General features: G+C 40.7%; 2 protein-coding genes across 13 annotated transcripts in view; one reads left to right on the plus strand and one right to left on the minus strand.

Annotated features, from left to right (window-relative positions):
- Nucleotides 1-1,165, minus strand: part of kiaa0825 (KIAA0825 ortholog) — a 432,289-nt gene extending 431,124 nt beyond the window's left edge. For 10 of the 11 annotated variants that reach the window (XM_072583064.1, XM_072583027.1, XM_072582974.1 and 7 more), the window contains exon 1: nt 1,054-1,165. The gene's annotated coding sequence lies outside the window, so the exon portion shown is untranslated. Of the gene's footprint in view, nt 1-880; nt 995-1,053 lie in introns of those variants that run through there. The other variant, XM_072582955.1, reaches the window with a different exon arrangement.
- A 95-nt stretch (nt 1,166-1,260) lies between these two features.
- The window catches only part of slf1 (SMC5-SMC6 complex localization factor 1), a 68,180-nt gene continuing 53,945 nt past the window's right edge, over nt 1,261-15,495 (plus strand). Inside the window, exons 1-3 of one of the 2 annotated variants that reach the window (XM_072583078.1) lie at nt 1,262-1,539; nt 4,280-4,393; nt 9,260-9,373. In XM_072583078.1, coding sequence (XP_072439179.1) covers nt 9,260-9,373 — 114 coding nt within the window. In that variant the 5' untranslated portion in view covers nt 1,262-1,539; nt 4,280-4,393. Of the gene's footprint in view, nt 1,540-4,279; nt 4,394-9,259; nt 9,374-15,495 lie in introns of both variants that reach the window. The other variant, XM_072583087.1, reaches the window with a different exon arrangement.

Raw genomic sequence — 15,495 nt, forward strand, 5'->3', positions numbered from 1 at the left:
GATATGAGTGGAAAATTTAGAGATTTTAAATTCAACTGCAATTAAAGGAAGGAAGGAGGGTGAAGGCTATAAAGAGATTTGAACACAAGCAAAGAGAATTTTAGAAACCAGGTACAAACACAGAAAATGCAAGAGTAGGTCCAGCAGCATCTGTGGAGAGAAATAATTCTGAAAAAGTCATGCTAGACTTGAAACATTAACTATTTCTCTTCACAGATGCTGAGTTTCTCCCGCATTGAGTTTGTTTCATATTTTCAGCATCCTAAATATTTTGTTTTTAATTTTAAAAGAAAAGGTGTTGCTGAAAATAAATCGAATGCAGAACCAACTACATGGGATTTGCTGCTGAGTTAGGATTTGGGAAATAGATTTGGATGAGCTCATGTTTACATCAGGTAGAAAGGGGAATGTCGGAATTTGCATCCAATGTCATGATAATGATTTCAGCAGAAGCTTAATTTTGGACAGCAAAATTCAACTGTCAATCGAGAGTATTGTTTCAGTTTGTTCTACCGTGTTCAAAGCTTAGGGAAACCTAGATAATCCTAAAAACAAACATAACGCAAATTGCGAACGACCTTGCGTTGGGTATGAGGTAATAAAACAGACCAAATGCCAAAATAAATGGTCACCTCCGCCATTGAAAAATAATCCAGCTTTGTAAATAACAAAAGGCCATATGCACTATCTGTCCATTCATAGGTCTGAATTGATTCGTAAAGATTATCACAGCAACAGCCAAAACATCGCCACGCAGCTTGTCAAATAAAAGCAAAATACTGCGGATGCTGAAAATCGGACACAAATACAGAGAATGAAGAACAGTCATGTTGGACTCGAAACGTTAACTCCATTTCTCTCTCCACAAATGCTACTCAACCTGCTGAGTTTCTCCATCATTCTCCGTTTGTGCTGCAACTGACGCTCAGTGAAGCGAAACAGCACCAACCCTTGGAGGGCCTCGTTAATGCTACGCAATAAACTGTCATAAAGAGAAGTGAATATAAAATGGTAGACATTCTTTGAATTTACGATACGGATTTTCTTGCTTACATGTGATGGTGTAGCCTTTCCCCCCCGATTCCTGCCTCTCCAGTTGGCCGGCCTGTTTACAAACCGATCGCCCGGAGACGTACAAGACAGCGTCAGTGCGAGACGCTGGACAGCACGTGACCGGGCTGTACTACCCTGGGAGCCGGGGGGGGGGGGGGGGAAAGACGAGTGCGTTAGAGGTAGGTATTAAAAACAAGACCAATGGAAAGTATAAATGCCTCAAATCACTCGTACTTGCTAGGGTTAGCTGCAATTTAAGAGTGTATTCTGTTTTATTCTCAAAATGTTGTATGAGTGAATTTGTTAACCATATGCAATGTAGTCGAGACGACGGGAATTGTTGGCGGTTTCGCTCGGAACAGCCAGTTTAAATCTGCGCGCGAGGTGACCTTCCTGAGCGCGTTCCTGGAGCGTCAGTTGTTCATTCACTCCCTCATTTCCATTGATCGGTGCAACTTGTTCTCGACGTGGGTCCGAGAAGTTCAGGTAACCGGTTTTCGGTGTGAACGTGCGAGCGGCTTGTGCCCGTTGCTTGTAAACGTAGAGATAACGTTGCCTAGAGTTTTGTAGATTTCCTTCCGCAAATATTCAGTTAGCTTGGAATTGATTTTCTTTTAAATTTTCTGCAGTTTAAGGCAAATGCTTCCTTTCCTGCTTCGCCAAATTCTTCAGTCACGGGCTCCATCCATCTCTTTTTAACAAGTGTGAGAAGTGTTTGTAAGCTTGGTGTCTTATTTGTCCCTGTGATTGAGCTTCTGAACGCATCAGTGCTATCATGAACGGTCTTTTCCTACTCTGAACGGATTGACTTGACTGCCGCTGGCACAGTTCGTCTGAAACTGCCACCTGTGCTTTTCTCAGCGCTTGACTCGACTGAAAGAACAGAACAGAAAAACAACGATCCCTCAAACTATTTCGCCTCTCTGCATGATCATTCCTGATCGTCTGCTTCCCCACTTTATTCCTGCCCGCTGTCGTTGATTCCCGAGTAGAGCAAAAAAAAATACGAGCCTTAAGTAAACTGATTTTTTAAAAAAATGTATCCGTAAACCCTGGAAATACATGGTGTCAAAACGTTCCCCTCATCAGCGAAGATACATATGGACTGATGTGAAGTGTTGCATTTTAGTAAGACAGCCTTGCACAGTTAATGGTATTGCCGAGGGAAATGTTGTCGAACAGAGAAACCTGGGGGTGCTTGTACACAGTTACTTGAACGTGGCGTCACAGCAGCTTCTGTAAGGGTGCTGAGTACATGAGTTGGGACATTTGTTGTGACTTTACAAGACATTAGTAAGTGTACATTTAGAATACTACTTATAGTTTAGTCACCCTGCTGTAGGAGGGGTGTTATTAAACTGTGTAGGGTACACGAAACTCCGAGAGGAAAGATGTTGTGAAACTTGAAAGTGCTCAAAGATTTATAAGGTTGTTGCCAGGATTGGGAAGAAGTGAGGACTGCAGATCAGAGTTGAAAAGCACAGCCAGTCAGACAGCATCCGAGGAGAAAGACAAGTCGGTGTTTCAAGCAAAAAGTAACAAAGAGGATTGAGGGCAAAGCGGCGGACATGAACAATATGGACTTCAGTAAGGTGTTTGACAAGGTTCCTCAGACTGGTCAGCAAAGTTAGAATACATGGAGAACTAGCCATTTGGATACAAAACTGGCACAAAAGTACAAGACAGAGGGTGGTGGTGAAGGGTTGTTTTTCACACTGGAGGCCTGTGACCAGTGGAGTGCCACAAGGATCAGTGCTGGGTCCTCTACTTTGCGTCACTTTATGTAAATGGTTTGGATGTGAATATAGGAAGTATATTTAGTAAGTTTGCAGATGACACCAAAACTAGAGGTGGGGTGGACAGCAATTAACTCAATACAGCGGGATCTTAATCAGATGGGCTAAGGACTGGCAGATGGAGTTTAATTTAGATAAATGTGAGGTGCTGCATTTTGGGAAAGCAAACATTAGCAGGACTTGTACATTTAATGGTAATGGCCTAGGGAGTGTTGCTGAACAAAGAGACCTTGGAGTGCAGCTTCATAGCTCCTTGAAAGTGGAGTTGCAAGGATGTTTCCAGGGTTGGAGAATTTGAGCTATAAGGAGAGGTTAAATAGTTTGCGGCTGTTTTCCCTGGAGTGTCAGAGGCTGAGGTGTGACCTTTGTAGAGGTTTATAATGTCATGAGGGGCATGGATAGGGTAAACAGATGACAAGGTCTTCCTGGGTTGGGGGAGTCCAGAACTAGCAGGCATAGGGTGAGGGGGAAAATATAAGGAGCAACCTTTTTACGCAGAGGGTGGTGTGTGTGTATGGAGTGAGCTGCTAGAGGAAGTGGTGGAGGCTGATACAATTGCAACATTTAAAAGGAATCTGGATAGATAAGAAGGGTTGAGAGGGATATTGGCCAAGTGCTGGCAAAGTTAGAATATTTAGTTGGCATAGATTAGTTGGACTGAAGGGTCTGTTTCCATGCTGTATGTTTCTGACTCTACAACTCTAAAAGATTTATGTGGATGTTACCAAGGCTGGAAGGTTGGAGTTGTAAGGAGAGGCTGGAACATTCCTCCTTGGAGTGTAGGAGGCTGAGGAGGCAACCTTTAGAGGATTATAAAATCATAAGGAGCATACCTTAGGTGAAGTCTTTTTTTTCCCAAGGTTGAGGAGTGCAAAACTAGAATGCGCACGTCTACAGTAAGATGGGAAGTATTTTTAAAAGGAACCTGAAAGGCAGCAAGCTGCCAGAGGAAGTGGAAGAAAAGAGTATAATTGCAACATTTTAAAAGACATTTGAAAAATTATATGAATAGCAAAACCTTAGAGATGGGCCAACTGCTGGCAAATGGGGCTAGTTTAGTTTGGGGAAAACTGGTCGACATAGACAAGTTGGGCTAAAGGATCTGTTTCCATGCTGCATAACTCTAAGACATCACTGAAATCTTCACCTCAGTCCTAAATAATTGAGCTCCCTTATCCTGATATTATGCCTCTTGTTTTATGCCAGGCGCAATAATTATTGATGTCTATCCTATTCACCTTTTTTTGGGATCTCGGATCTTGAATCTTTCAATAAAATTACTTTTTAATATTCTGTAAATGCTCGCAGTATGGTCCCAATTTACTCGACTTATCACTATTGGATGACTCATTTGTTCCATGCACTAAACAAAGGTGAAAGTAAAAGCATGGAGCTGCTCTTCTCATTGGTGACTTTTTTTTTGTTTTTAGCCTGAGAATCCTGAGCCTCTAGTGAGGGCAGAGATTGAGAAGGAGAGCCCTTCATGATGATCTCAGCCACACTGTTGGCAACTGCTTTGCAAACTGGCTATCCAACCAACTGAGGTAACTGACTCTTGACTGAACAAGTAAACTTTAATGTCAGAGTTGAGACTGTGGTACTGGAAGAGCACAGCAGGTCAGGTGGAGGGGGGAATGAGACTGCCACCACTGACCAAGGAAGTCAAGAAATGTACCAAAGGAAAAGAGAGAGCCTATAAATTGGCCAAGAGCACTGGGAAATCAGAAGATTAGGAAGATTACAAAAACAAACAGGATAACAAAGAAAGAGATATGGAAGGACAGGATCAAATATTAAAGTAGGCTAGCCAGTTCTATTAGAAATGATAGTAAAAATTTCTTTCAATACATAAGAAACAAACAAGAGGCAAAGGTAGACATTGGGCCACTCCAAATTGATGCAGGTAGGCTAGTGCTGGGAGACAAGGAAGTAGCTGAAGAACTTAATAATAAATACTTTGCGTCAGTCTTCACAGTGGATGACAAGTAATATTGCAACAAATAAAGAAAGTCAGGGGTGAGAGTTGAGTATGGTAGCCATTACAAAAGAAAAAGTGCTGAAACTTGATGAATGCCCTGGCCTTGATGGGCTCCATCTTAGAGTTCTGAAAGAGGTGGCTGAGGAAATAGTGGAGGCATTGGTTGTGATCTTTCAAAAGTCATAGGAGTCAGGGAAAATTGCTGTTGTAACCCTCTTGTTCAAGAAAGGATCAGGATAGAAGATGGAAAATTATAGGCCGATTTAGCCTAGCCTCGGTTGTTGGTAAAATTGGTAGAATCCATCATTAAGGATGAGATTTCTAAATTCTTTGAAGTGCAAGTTTGGATTAGAACAAGTCACCAAGGATTTAGTGGGGGGAGGTCATGTCTGACAAACCTGATTAGAATTGTTTGAAGAGGGAACAAGTAAGTTAGGCCATGGAAACCCAGTGGATGTTATCTACCTAGATTTTCAAAAGGCCTTTGATAAGGTGCCTCATGGGAGGCTGCTGAGTATGGTGGGGGCCCGTGGTGTTCGAGGTGAGCCACTGGCACGGATTGAGGATTGGCTGTCTGACAGAAGGCAGAGTTGGGATAAAAAAAGTTCTTTTTCAAAATGGAAGCTGATGACAAGTGGTGTCCCACAGGGTTCAGCGTTGGGGCCGTAGCTGTTCACTTTATATATTAATGATCTGGATGAAGGGACTGGTGACATTCTGGCGAAGTTTGATACGAAGTTAGGTGGGCAGGCAAGTAATACTGAGGAAGTGGGGAGGCTGCAGAAAGATGCAGCCAGTTTAGGAGAGTGGTTCTGGAAATGACTGAAATTCAACGTGAGCAAATGCAAGGTCTTGCACTTTGGAAAAAAATAATACAGGCATGAACTATTTTCTAAACAGTGAAAAAGTTCATAAAGTCAAAGTACAAAGGGATCTGGGAGTGCTAGTCCAGGATTCTCAAAAGGTTAACTTGCTGGTTGTGATTAAGAAAGCGAATGTATTATCACTTATCTCGAGGGTTGGAATAAAAAAGCAGCGATGAACTCTACGAAGTCTCAGAAGCACTAGTTTGGACCCATTTAGAATATTGTGTCCAATTTTGGGCCCGCACCTCAGGAAGGACATACTGACACTGGAGTGTGTCCAGTGGAGATTCACACAAATGATCCCTGGAATCGTAGGCCTAACATACGATGAACGGATGAGGATCCTGGGATTGTATTCATTCGAGTTTAGAAGGTTGAGGGGAGATCTAATAGAAACTTACAAGGTAATGTATGGCTTAGAAAGGGTGGATGCTGGGAAGTTGTTTCTGTTAGGCGAGAAGAGTAGGACCCATGGACACACTCTGAGAGTTAGAGAGGGTCAGTTTAGAACAGAAAAGAGACATTTCTTCAGCCAGAGAATGGTGGGCCTATGGAATTCATTGCCACTGAGTGCAGTGGAGACTGAAAATGAAACATCTTCAAGGCAGAGATTCATAAATGTTTGATCTCACCAGGAATTAAGGGCGACTGGGAGAGTGCGGGTAAGTGGAGTTGAAATACCCATCAGCCATGATTAAATGGTGGAGTGGACATGATGGGCCAAATGGCCTTACTTTCCACTCTTTTATGTCTTATGATTGAAGGATCCGTGCTGGGTCCACTACTTTTCGTCATTTATATAAATGATTTGGATCTGAGCTTAAGAGGTATAGTTAGTAAGTTTGCAGATGACACCAAAATTGGAGGTGTGGTGGATAGTGAAGAAGGTTACCTCCGATTACAACAGGATCTTGATCAGATGGGCCCATGGGCTGAGGAGTGGCAATGAAGTTTAATTTAGATAAAAGTGAGGTGCTGTATTTTGGAAAAGCAAATCAGAGCAGGACTTGTGCACTTAATGGTGCAACTCATTCACACCGACCAGATATCCCAACCTAATTTAGTCCCATTGCCAGCACTTGCCCATATCACTCCAAACTCTTCCTATTAGTATATCCATCTAAATACCTTTTGAACGTTGCAATTGTACCAACCTCCATCACTTTGTTTGACAGCTCATTTCATACACTCTCCATCTTCTGCATGAAAATGTTGCCCCTCTGGTTCATTTTTGTATCTTTTCCCCCCCTCACCCCAAACCTATGCCCTCTAGTTCTGGACTCTCCCACCCAGAGAAAGACTTTGTCTCTCTGTCTGACCCTATCCATGCCCCTCATGACTTTATAAACCTCTAAGGTCACCCCTCAGCCTCCGTTCCAGACAAACAGCCCGAGCATATTCAGTTTCACCCTTTTGTTCAAATCCTCCAACCCTGGCAACATCCTTGTAAATCTTTTCTGAACCTTTTCAAGTTTCACAACATCCTTCTGATAGGGAGACCGGAATTGCACACAATATTGCAACAGTGGCCTAACCAATGTCCTGTACAGCCGCAACATGACCCCACCCCCCCAACTCCTGTACTCCATATTTTGATCAATAAAGGAAAGCATACCAAACACCTTCTTCACTACCCTCTTTACCTGCACTCTACTTTTCAAGGAACTATGAACCTGCACTCCAAGGTCTCTTTATTCAGCAACACTCCCTAGGACCTTTCCATTAAATGTATAAGACCTGCTCTGATTTGCTTTTTCAAAATGCAGCACCTTGCACTTATCTAAATTAAACTTCATCTGCCAGTCCTCGGCCCATTAGCCCATCTGATGAAGATCCCGTTGTATTGAGGTAATCTTCTTCACTGTCCACCCCACCTCCCATTTTGGTGTCATCTGCAAACTTAGTATGTTCACATCCAAATCATTTATATAAATGACGAAAAGTAGTGGATCCAGCACTGATCCTTGTGGCACTCCATCTGGTCATAGGTTTCTAGTCTGAGAAGTAATCCTCCAGCATGACCCTCTGTCTTCTACCTTTGTGCCAGTTCTGTATTCAAATGGCTAGTTCTCCCTATATTCGATGAGATCTAATCTTGCTAGCCAATCTCTCTTAGGGAACCTTGTCAAACGCCTTACTGAAGTCCATATAGATCACATCTACTGCTGTGCTCTCAACAATCCTCTTTGAGTTTTTTGAAGAAGAAATAACAATCAAGTTCATGAAGTATGATTTCCCACATTCAAAGCCATGTTCACTGTCCCTAATCAGTCTGTGCCTTCCCAAATACTTGTAAATCCTGTCCCTCAGGATTCCCTCCAAGAACTTGCCCATCACTGAGCTCATGCTCACTGGTCTATAGTTTCCTACTTTGTCCTTACTACCTTTCTTAAATAGTGGCACCACATGAGTGAACCTCCAGTCTTCTGGCACCTCTCACGTGACTGTCGATGACACAAATATCTCAGCAAGGGACCCAGCAATCACTTCCCTGGCTTCCCACAAAGTTCTCGGGTACACCTTATCAGATCTTGGGGATTTATCCACCTCTATGCATTTCAAGACATCCGGCACCACCACCTCTGAACAGGTAAATTTTAGAAAATATCTACTTCAGCAATGTTCTGGAGTTGATGATTGACCTCCAACAGCCACAACAGCCTTCCCTTGTGCTAGCAAAACATTTTTCCCCAAAATTCCCATTGACTTCAGTTTTCCTAAGGCTCCTTGATACGGTACTCTGTTGTCTGCTGCAATGAAATCAGGAGCAGTCACTCTTAGCTTGCCTCTGCATTTCAGCTCTTTTGTCTATGTTTGAATCTGTAATGAGACTGGGAGGCACGTCGCCCTGGCAAAACCCAAATTGATCATCAGTCAGCAGGTTATTGTTAAGTAGGTGCTTCTCAGTGGCACTGTCAATGACCCCTTCTATCACTTGCTGATTGTTTACATTCAATAATTAACTGGGTACGATTTGACCCCTTCCTTGTGCATAGGACATAAGTGGGCAGTTTCCCATATTGTTCAATAGATGGCTGAGTTGTACCTGTACCGGAAGAACTTGACTAGGAGTGAGCTAGTTCTGGAGCAGAGCCTTAAACTGCTGTCAATGCCCACAGCTTTTGTGGTATCAAATGCCTTCAGCATTTCTCAATCATGTGGAATTAATTGAATTGGTTGAAGGCTAGAATCTGTGTTGCAGGGGACTTCTGAACAACATTCACCATCCACTTGGTACTTCTGGCCAAAAACTGATTAAAAATGTTTTATCCTGTTTCTCCCCAACCTCCAATATTTTTAAGGATCAGGATATTTGTGGAACCTCTACCTGCTTATTGTTTAATTGTCCACCACAATTTACAGCTGAATGTGGTGAGCTTATGGAGCTTAAATCTGGTCCCTAGTTCTGAAATTGCTCCTAAAAATTTCTGATTTGTGCAAAACCAGAGTAGTCGGATTTTCTGTACGTTTTGAATTATTTTAATATGTCCCTCTCCGTCCAGACACATTTTGCATTTAAAAATAAATGTGAGCTTGTCACTACTAATTATACTTTTCTTGCACAGATGGCTGGGCTACCACAGAATCCTATTATACAGTTAACTGGTTTCAAACATTTTGAGAAAAGGGCCCTTGTTGAATTGCTTAGTCAACTTGACTGCATTTACTTTTGTGAGCAGGTAAGTCCGAAGTGATGAGAGAAAATGGTATTGGAAGCGTGTGGTTTTAGCTGATTTAGTGTTTTCTTCGTCAAATGTTTTTGTTCTTTCTTGACCTCTTAATTTCAATTATCTCAAAATAGCTATCTACACACCATCCATGTTTAATATTCAACTTATGAAAGTCGTTTATTCAAATCACTTGGTCCTTGTGTTTCGAAAGTCTTCAAATCTGATTAATTTCTTTGCTAAATTTCAAATGTTGTAATCAATTTGTGTACAATGGAGTTCCACACGTACAAATTGTGGATAATTAATTTATTTATTCTTTAATACTTACTGAGGAAAGTTGAGAGCAATTGGAAAATCTCTTTGAATAGACCAGAGAACCATTCTTACATTGATCTAGTGCCCCTCTACTGATTATGTCAATGTCTCATAACTGGATATCTCCAATGCAGCTTTTCCTTAGCTTTGCATGATGTGTTAACCTGGATTATGTGCTACTACCCTACAATAGGGATTAACCTCTCAAATGTCGAGCTAATGTGTTAGTGTTGCGAATTAAGCAGAGCAAACATTTGGAGAAGTTAGAGTAGATTATAAACACAGCTGTAATGGTATGTCTTCAGGTGTGTTTTTGAAAGAGTTGTGAATAGTGGCACCAAATTATTTTTTTCTTCTTGAAACTGTTTCATAACCTATCTAGTTAACTTGTTCAAAATGTTATTACACGCCTCTGGAACAGATGGAATTTGAACCTGAACCCAGGCCTCTTTATTCAAAAGTACGGATACTATCACTGCACTACAAGAGTCTTATTTCCTTTTCTGAGGATGTGGGCACCATTAGGTATTTAGACCGTGAGCTATAGGAGCAGAAGTAAGCCATTCTGGTAATCAAGTCCATTCTGCCATTTGATTAGATCATGTCTAAGCTGAGACGCCTCAACTCCACTTTTTTACCATATCCCCTTTATAACTTGTGATTCACTCGCTGATTAAAGATCTGTCTATCTTAGCCTTGTGTATATTTAAAGATTCAGCCTCAACAATGCTCTATGCTTATTTGCTACCCCTTCTCTATGTGCCCTTGAACTAGCTTGTGAGGGCCATTTCAGAAAGCATTTGGGAATCAACTGCATTACTGAGAGTTTGCAATCACATGTGGGCCAAACCGGGTAAGGGCAGCAGTTTTATTCCCTAAAAGACACTGATGAACTGGACTTATGCATCCGTTGATATTAGTTGTCATAGTCACCATTACTGAATCTAATTTTATAGTCTTTTAAATTCCACCAGTTGCCAGAGTTTAAATCTGGCCATTTGGTTAGGAGTTCCCTTTTCTATACTACTGTTCTACTGTGTCTATTAATGCTGCAGTACTGAAAGTGTAAAACTATGGAGAATGGATTTTAATTCAGGAAAGCGTAATATCATCTTTAACACAGATTGGATAGATCAGGGTTTTTCCTAATATTGTAGTGGAGGTCTAAAGAGACATGAAGACCATGAACAAAGATTATTGACATTAAGAGTAGATACAGAAAATATGCACAAAAGGTAATGGAACTTTTGTTTCAAGGGAATGGGCATGATGCTTCAATAATGCAAAATCCTCACTGCACCACATTTTAGTAAGTATACTGGTTTGGCGACAGTGCAGTGTGTATTTAGCAATATGATGCCTGGGCTAAGGACTAAATTATGTGGGAAGATTACAAAAAAAAAGGTTCTATTCACAAGAATCTGTGTTGAAGTTTAAGGGATGATCTAATTGAACTTCTCAAGTCTTAAGGGTTAAAGATATGGGAAGCCTAGGACCAAAGGACATCGTCAAATTTGAGCCAGATCTTTCAGGATCGAAGTTCAGTAATCCCACAAAGGATAACAGAAGCTTAAAACTCTCTCTCTCTCTTATTTAAGTGGCAAATGATATTGGGTTATTTAACTTAGATTTGAAGATTGGTTCACAAAAATCGACAAAAGATATTTAGAGACATGGCACAATGCAGACCATATTATCAAACATCCTGATTATCAAACATCCAACTTAAAATGCAATCCCATACAGGAGTCTAATTTTAAAGATCCAACATGCAATCTTTTGCTATCTTTGTGAGTGGTTATTTGATATTGTCCTGCATTCCATAATGACTTGCATTCAAAACAACTTGCAAATGGACTCAAGAATGAAACTTTGGCACTGCCTTTATTTCATTTGCCAGTGAATATGAAGATTCAAGTTTTCTCCAAATCTCTGCCTTATCTTTGCTGCACTAAAATCCAATTTCTTGATTTATGATCAGTAATTGCTGTTAGGAGGCTTATAAACAACTCGCTATGCAAGAAAGTCAGCAGCTGATGAACTGCTTATGAGGGAGACCTTGATTGCACAAACATTTTATGTTATTTAACTTATCAGATAAATGAATCAGAAATCTATCTCCAATGCAAGAACAGTACCCAACTGCAAGACCTCCAAAACATTTTGAGTAAATGTTTATGTAGCTTCTCTAGAATGCTATGGTTTCATAGTTGTTTCCTTCTTATTCATTTACATGTCGCCATTGTCAAGATCATCCATAAGCTTTTATCGCATGTATGGTCATATAATCTTGATTTCTATAAATGTCACATGCATTCTAACTATCTGCCAAATGTAATGGGCAAATGGGTTTACTCCCATGATATGAAATTATGACTTAATTGCAAGTTAACTACTTTTTGAAAAATCATTCATGGGATGTGTCTGTCAAAGACAGCATCAGCAAATGCCTATCCCCAATTGCCCTTGACTACTAGGCCATTGCAGACAGTAATTGAAAGTCAGCCATATTGTTTTGGGTCTGCAGTCACATGGAGGCCAGACCAGGTAAAGACAGCGGATTACATTCCCTGAAGGATATTAATTAACCAGGTGTGTTTTGAACAGTTGATGGTATTTGTTATGGTCATGATTTACAGTTGGTTCTTTATTTATTGATTTTTAAATTCCACCAGCTTTTGTAGTGGACTTTGAACCAATGTTACTGAAGACTGGGCCTCTGAGTTAGAAGTGTAAGTGACATTACCATTATGCCACCATCCTCCCCCAATAAGGCTGTCAAATACCTGCCTTTGACCCACACACTTTTTAATACCTTTTTTGTTAATAGAAATTTACCAATCTCCAATTTGAAATGGAATACCTCGTGCATTGAGTTCCAAACTTCTTCAATCCTTTTGCATGTAGAAGTGTTTCTCAACATCATTCCTGTGAAATCTTGCTCTAATTTTTAGTTTAAGCTCCAGTCAAAACGATAAGTATATTCTAGATCAACATGTCACAAAACCAACTGGGGAATAGTTTAGTTTTGACATAGTATGCAAAGTGATAGGATTAATTAACCTGTACTAAACGAGTGCCCTGGAAGAGTGATAACTATGAATTTTGCATTAAGCTTGAGAACGAATTGGTGAGTTCAAATTTAAGTATTCTCTTCACAGTATATTATATTTCAATTTAAAAGTTTGTGTGGTTTCTTGCATCAGAAGGGCATATTTTGATAGAATTCAAATAAAATTCTCACCGATGCTAACTTTTTAATGATTTTATGATGAGAATGTTTGTTTATTTGGTCTATATTCATTAAGTCCATTCAATGTATAAATTTGGATAAGTCTCCGACTATTTCTTTTTTTTGCCTTTTGGTTTCCTTGTCGAATGCTGGTATTTAAGAAGAATTCCCTTTTTTTAAAAAAAATGAGAAAGGACATTGTAGCTGCTTACTGACTTATAGCTTTGTAGCAAAATGTTTGACTTTTAGTACTGTTTCATAATTAATGTGATAGAACATTTGGTCAATTCAATCTTCTGTGTGAGCAGAAACCAAAGTGGTAACATTGTTACTTAAAATAGTTAACAATTGAAGTAACTGTAGTAAAGAGACTTAAATTGAGTACATTGTACAAGTCTGATTTTAGTGATAACTGTTCATATGCATCAATATTGGAGCAGATTTCCCGCTGGCTAGACAGTCATAATTCCAGCATAGATTGCTGTTGTGCTTGGAGACCCTGCAGAGTGTCCACCATAGCAGACTCTGAAGGAATTGCCTGGGAAACTGAATTTTCATTTGGACAATTCCATTATGACTGGAATGCTACAAAAACTTTCATAAATTTTGGAGAATTCAGACAGTTGCAATTAAAGTAGGTGAAATGATTATTCGGAAGGTGTCCAGCTTACCACCTTCCCACCCGTGCCCAAGCTCCCCTCCATGCAGAGAAAAAGATGGGTGCCAAAATTAGCAGTGTGCACAAATATATAAATAATTGAGTCAGTTGAACTTATTAAAAAGCTCAATTGATGTCAGTAATGCCTTGCCAAGTCATAAAATGGATTGCAATGGCAGGCAGGGAGGAGTGTGCTGCTTGCACTTTTTAATTTCTTGCATGTTAAGTGCAGGAAGGAGGAAGGTACATCACCCTGAAGATAGCCTCACTTCCTTCCATTTTATACAAAAAAAATCCTCCACTCCCTCCTTGCCACTGTCCCTGATATCAGCAAACCCTCCCCAACTGATATCCCTCACTGATTGGAGTCCAGGGATGCATTGGGGCCTTTAACCTGAAACTGTTTGTTTGCAATACTGCCAGTGTCCACAAAGCTCCAGTAGAACTAGAGTTCGGAGTTGACAGTAATTCGATTAGCCACGAGGTCCAGAAGATGGGACTTGCACCCACTGAAGGGCAGAAGTCCTGCTTTCTACTAACTTATCCTGGATAAGGAAGACTTGGTCAGAGTCTGTCATTTGGAGTTTAGAAGACTGAGAAACTACCTTATTGGAATACAAGATTCTAATGGGACTTGACAAGGTCTTGTGGGAAAGTCTTGGACCAGGGGGTGGGATCTCAGACTAATGATGAAACAAGAAGAAATTTTTTCCTCTGAAGGTAGTGAACCTGCCAAAATCTTTTTACTGCAGAATGCTGTCAAAGCTGGGCAATTAAGTATATTCAAGGCTGAGGTAGACCGATCTTCAGTCAGAAAGGGAATAGAGTTATAGGGTAAAGGCAGAAAAGTGGAGTTCAGGATTATCAATCAGATCAACCTTGGCCTCATTGAATGGCAGAGCAGACTCAATGGGCTGACTGGCTTACATCTGTTTCTACATTTTATGCTGTGTCAACCTCCTGCTATCTTTCCTTCCAAGTCAAAAATCACATGACACTGGTTATAATCCAACACATTTATTTGAAACTGGAAGCTTTTGGAGCACCTCCTCCTTCCTCGGGGAGCTAGTGAGAGAGAATACGTCAGAGACAGAATTTCTATTAAAGATCAAGGGCCATACAGCTTATGCGAATGTATTGGACAAATCTAGATGGCTCTTAAGTCTCTAATCAGTTAGAATGAATGTGCAGGTTTTGATAGATGAATATGTAAACCCCTACTCCAAGACAACTTCAGATTTTATCAGAATAAATATCTGACCTAAGGTGTCACAATGTATTTTGGATGTGAGGCCCTGTTTCAAGTCTTTGTATATCATCCTGGAGCCAGACTGGCTTTATTTCCAAAGTAGGAATTTATAACGTGAGACATTGACTACCTAATAATTTGTGATTTTTGAACAAAATAGAATGTTTCTGCAAATGCAATTTCACCCCATAGATTTGTATGAAGACATATATGCCAGAGAGAGAGAGAATGTGAGAGTGTCTGTGTCTGTGTGAATGTGAGATAGTATATGTGTGTGTGTGTATAATGAGTCTGTGCCCATGAGTATGTACAGTGTGATGGGTCACCAGTGTTGACATGAACTCAAGATCCTGGTTGAGGCCATCCTCATGGGTATGAAATTTGGCTATCAGCCTCTGTTTGGCTACTGTGTTGTTACATGTCCAAAAGTCCATCTTGAAGGACATTGAGGCTGAACGTCCTTGACCGCTGAAGTGTTCCCCGACTGGGAGGGAACATTACTGTCTGGTGATTGTTGTGCGGTGTCCATTCCTCTGCTGGCATAGCATCTGCTTGGTTTCGCCAATATACCATGCCCCGGGCATCCTTGCCTGCAGCGTATGAGAGACAATGTTAACCAAGTCACATGAGTACCTGGTGTGCACGTGGTGAGTGGTGTCCCCATGTAATGGTAGTGT

The sequence above is a fragment of the Chiloscyllium punctatum genome, chromosome 2 (genome assembly GCF_047496795.1).
Source record: "Chiloscyllium punctatum isolate Juve2018m chromosome 2, sChiPun1.3, whole genome shotgun sequence".
NCBI classification, from domain to species: domain Eukaryota; kingdom Metazoa; phylum Chordata; class Chondrichthyes; order Orectolobiformes; family Hemiscylliidae; genus Chiloscyllium; species Chiloscyllium punctatum.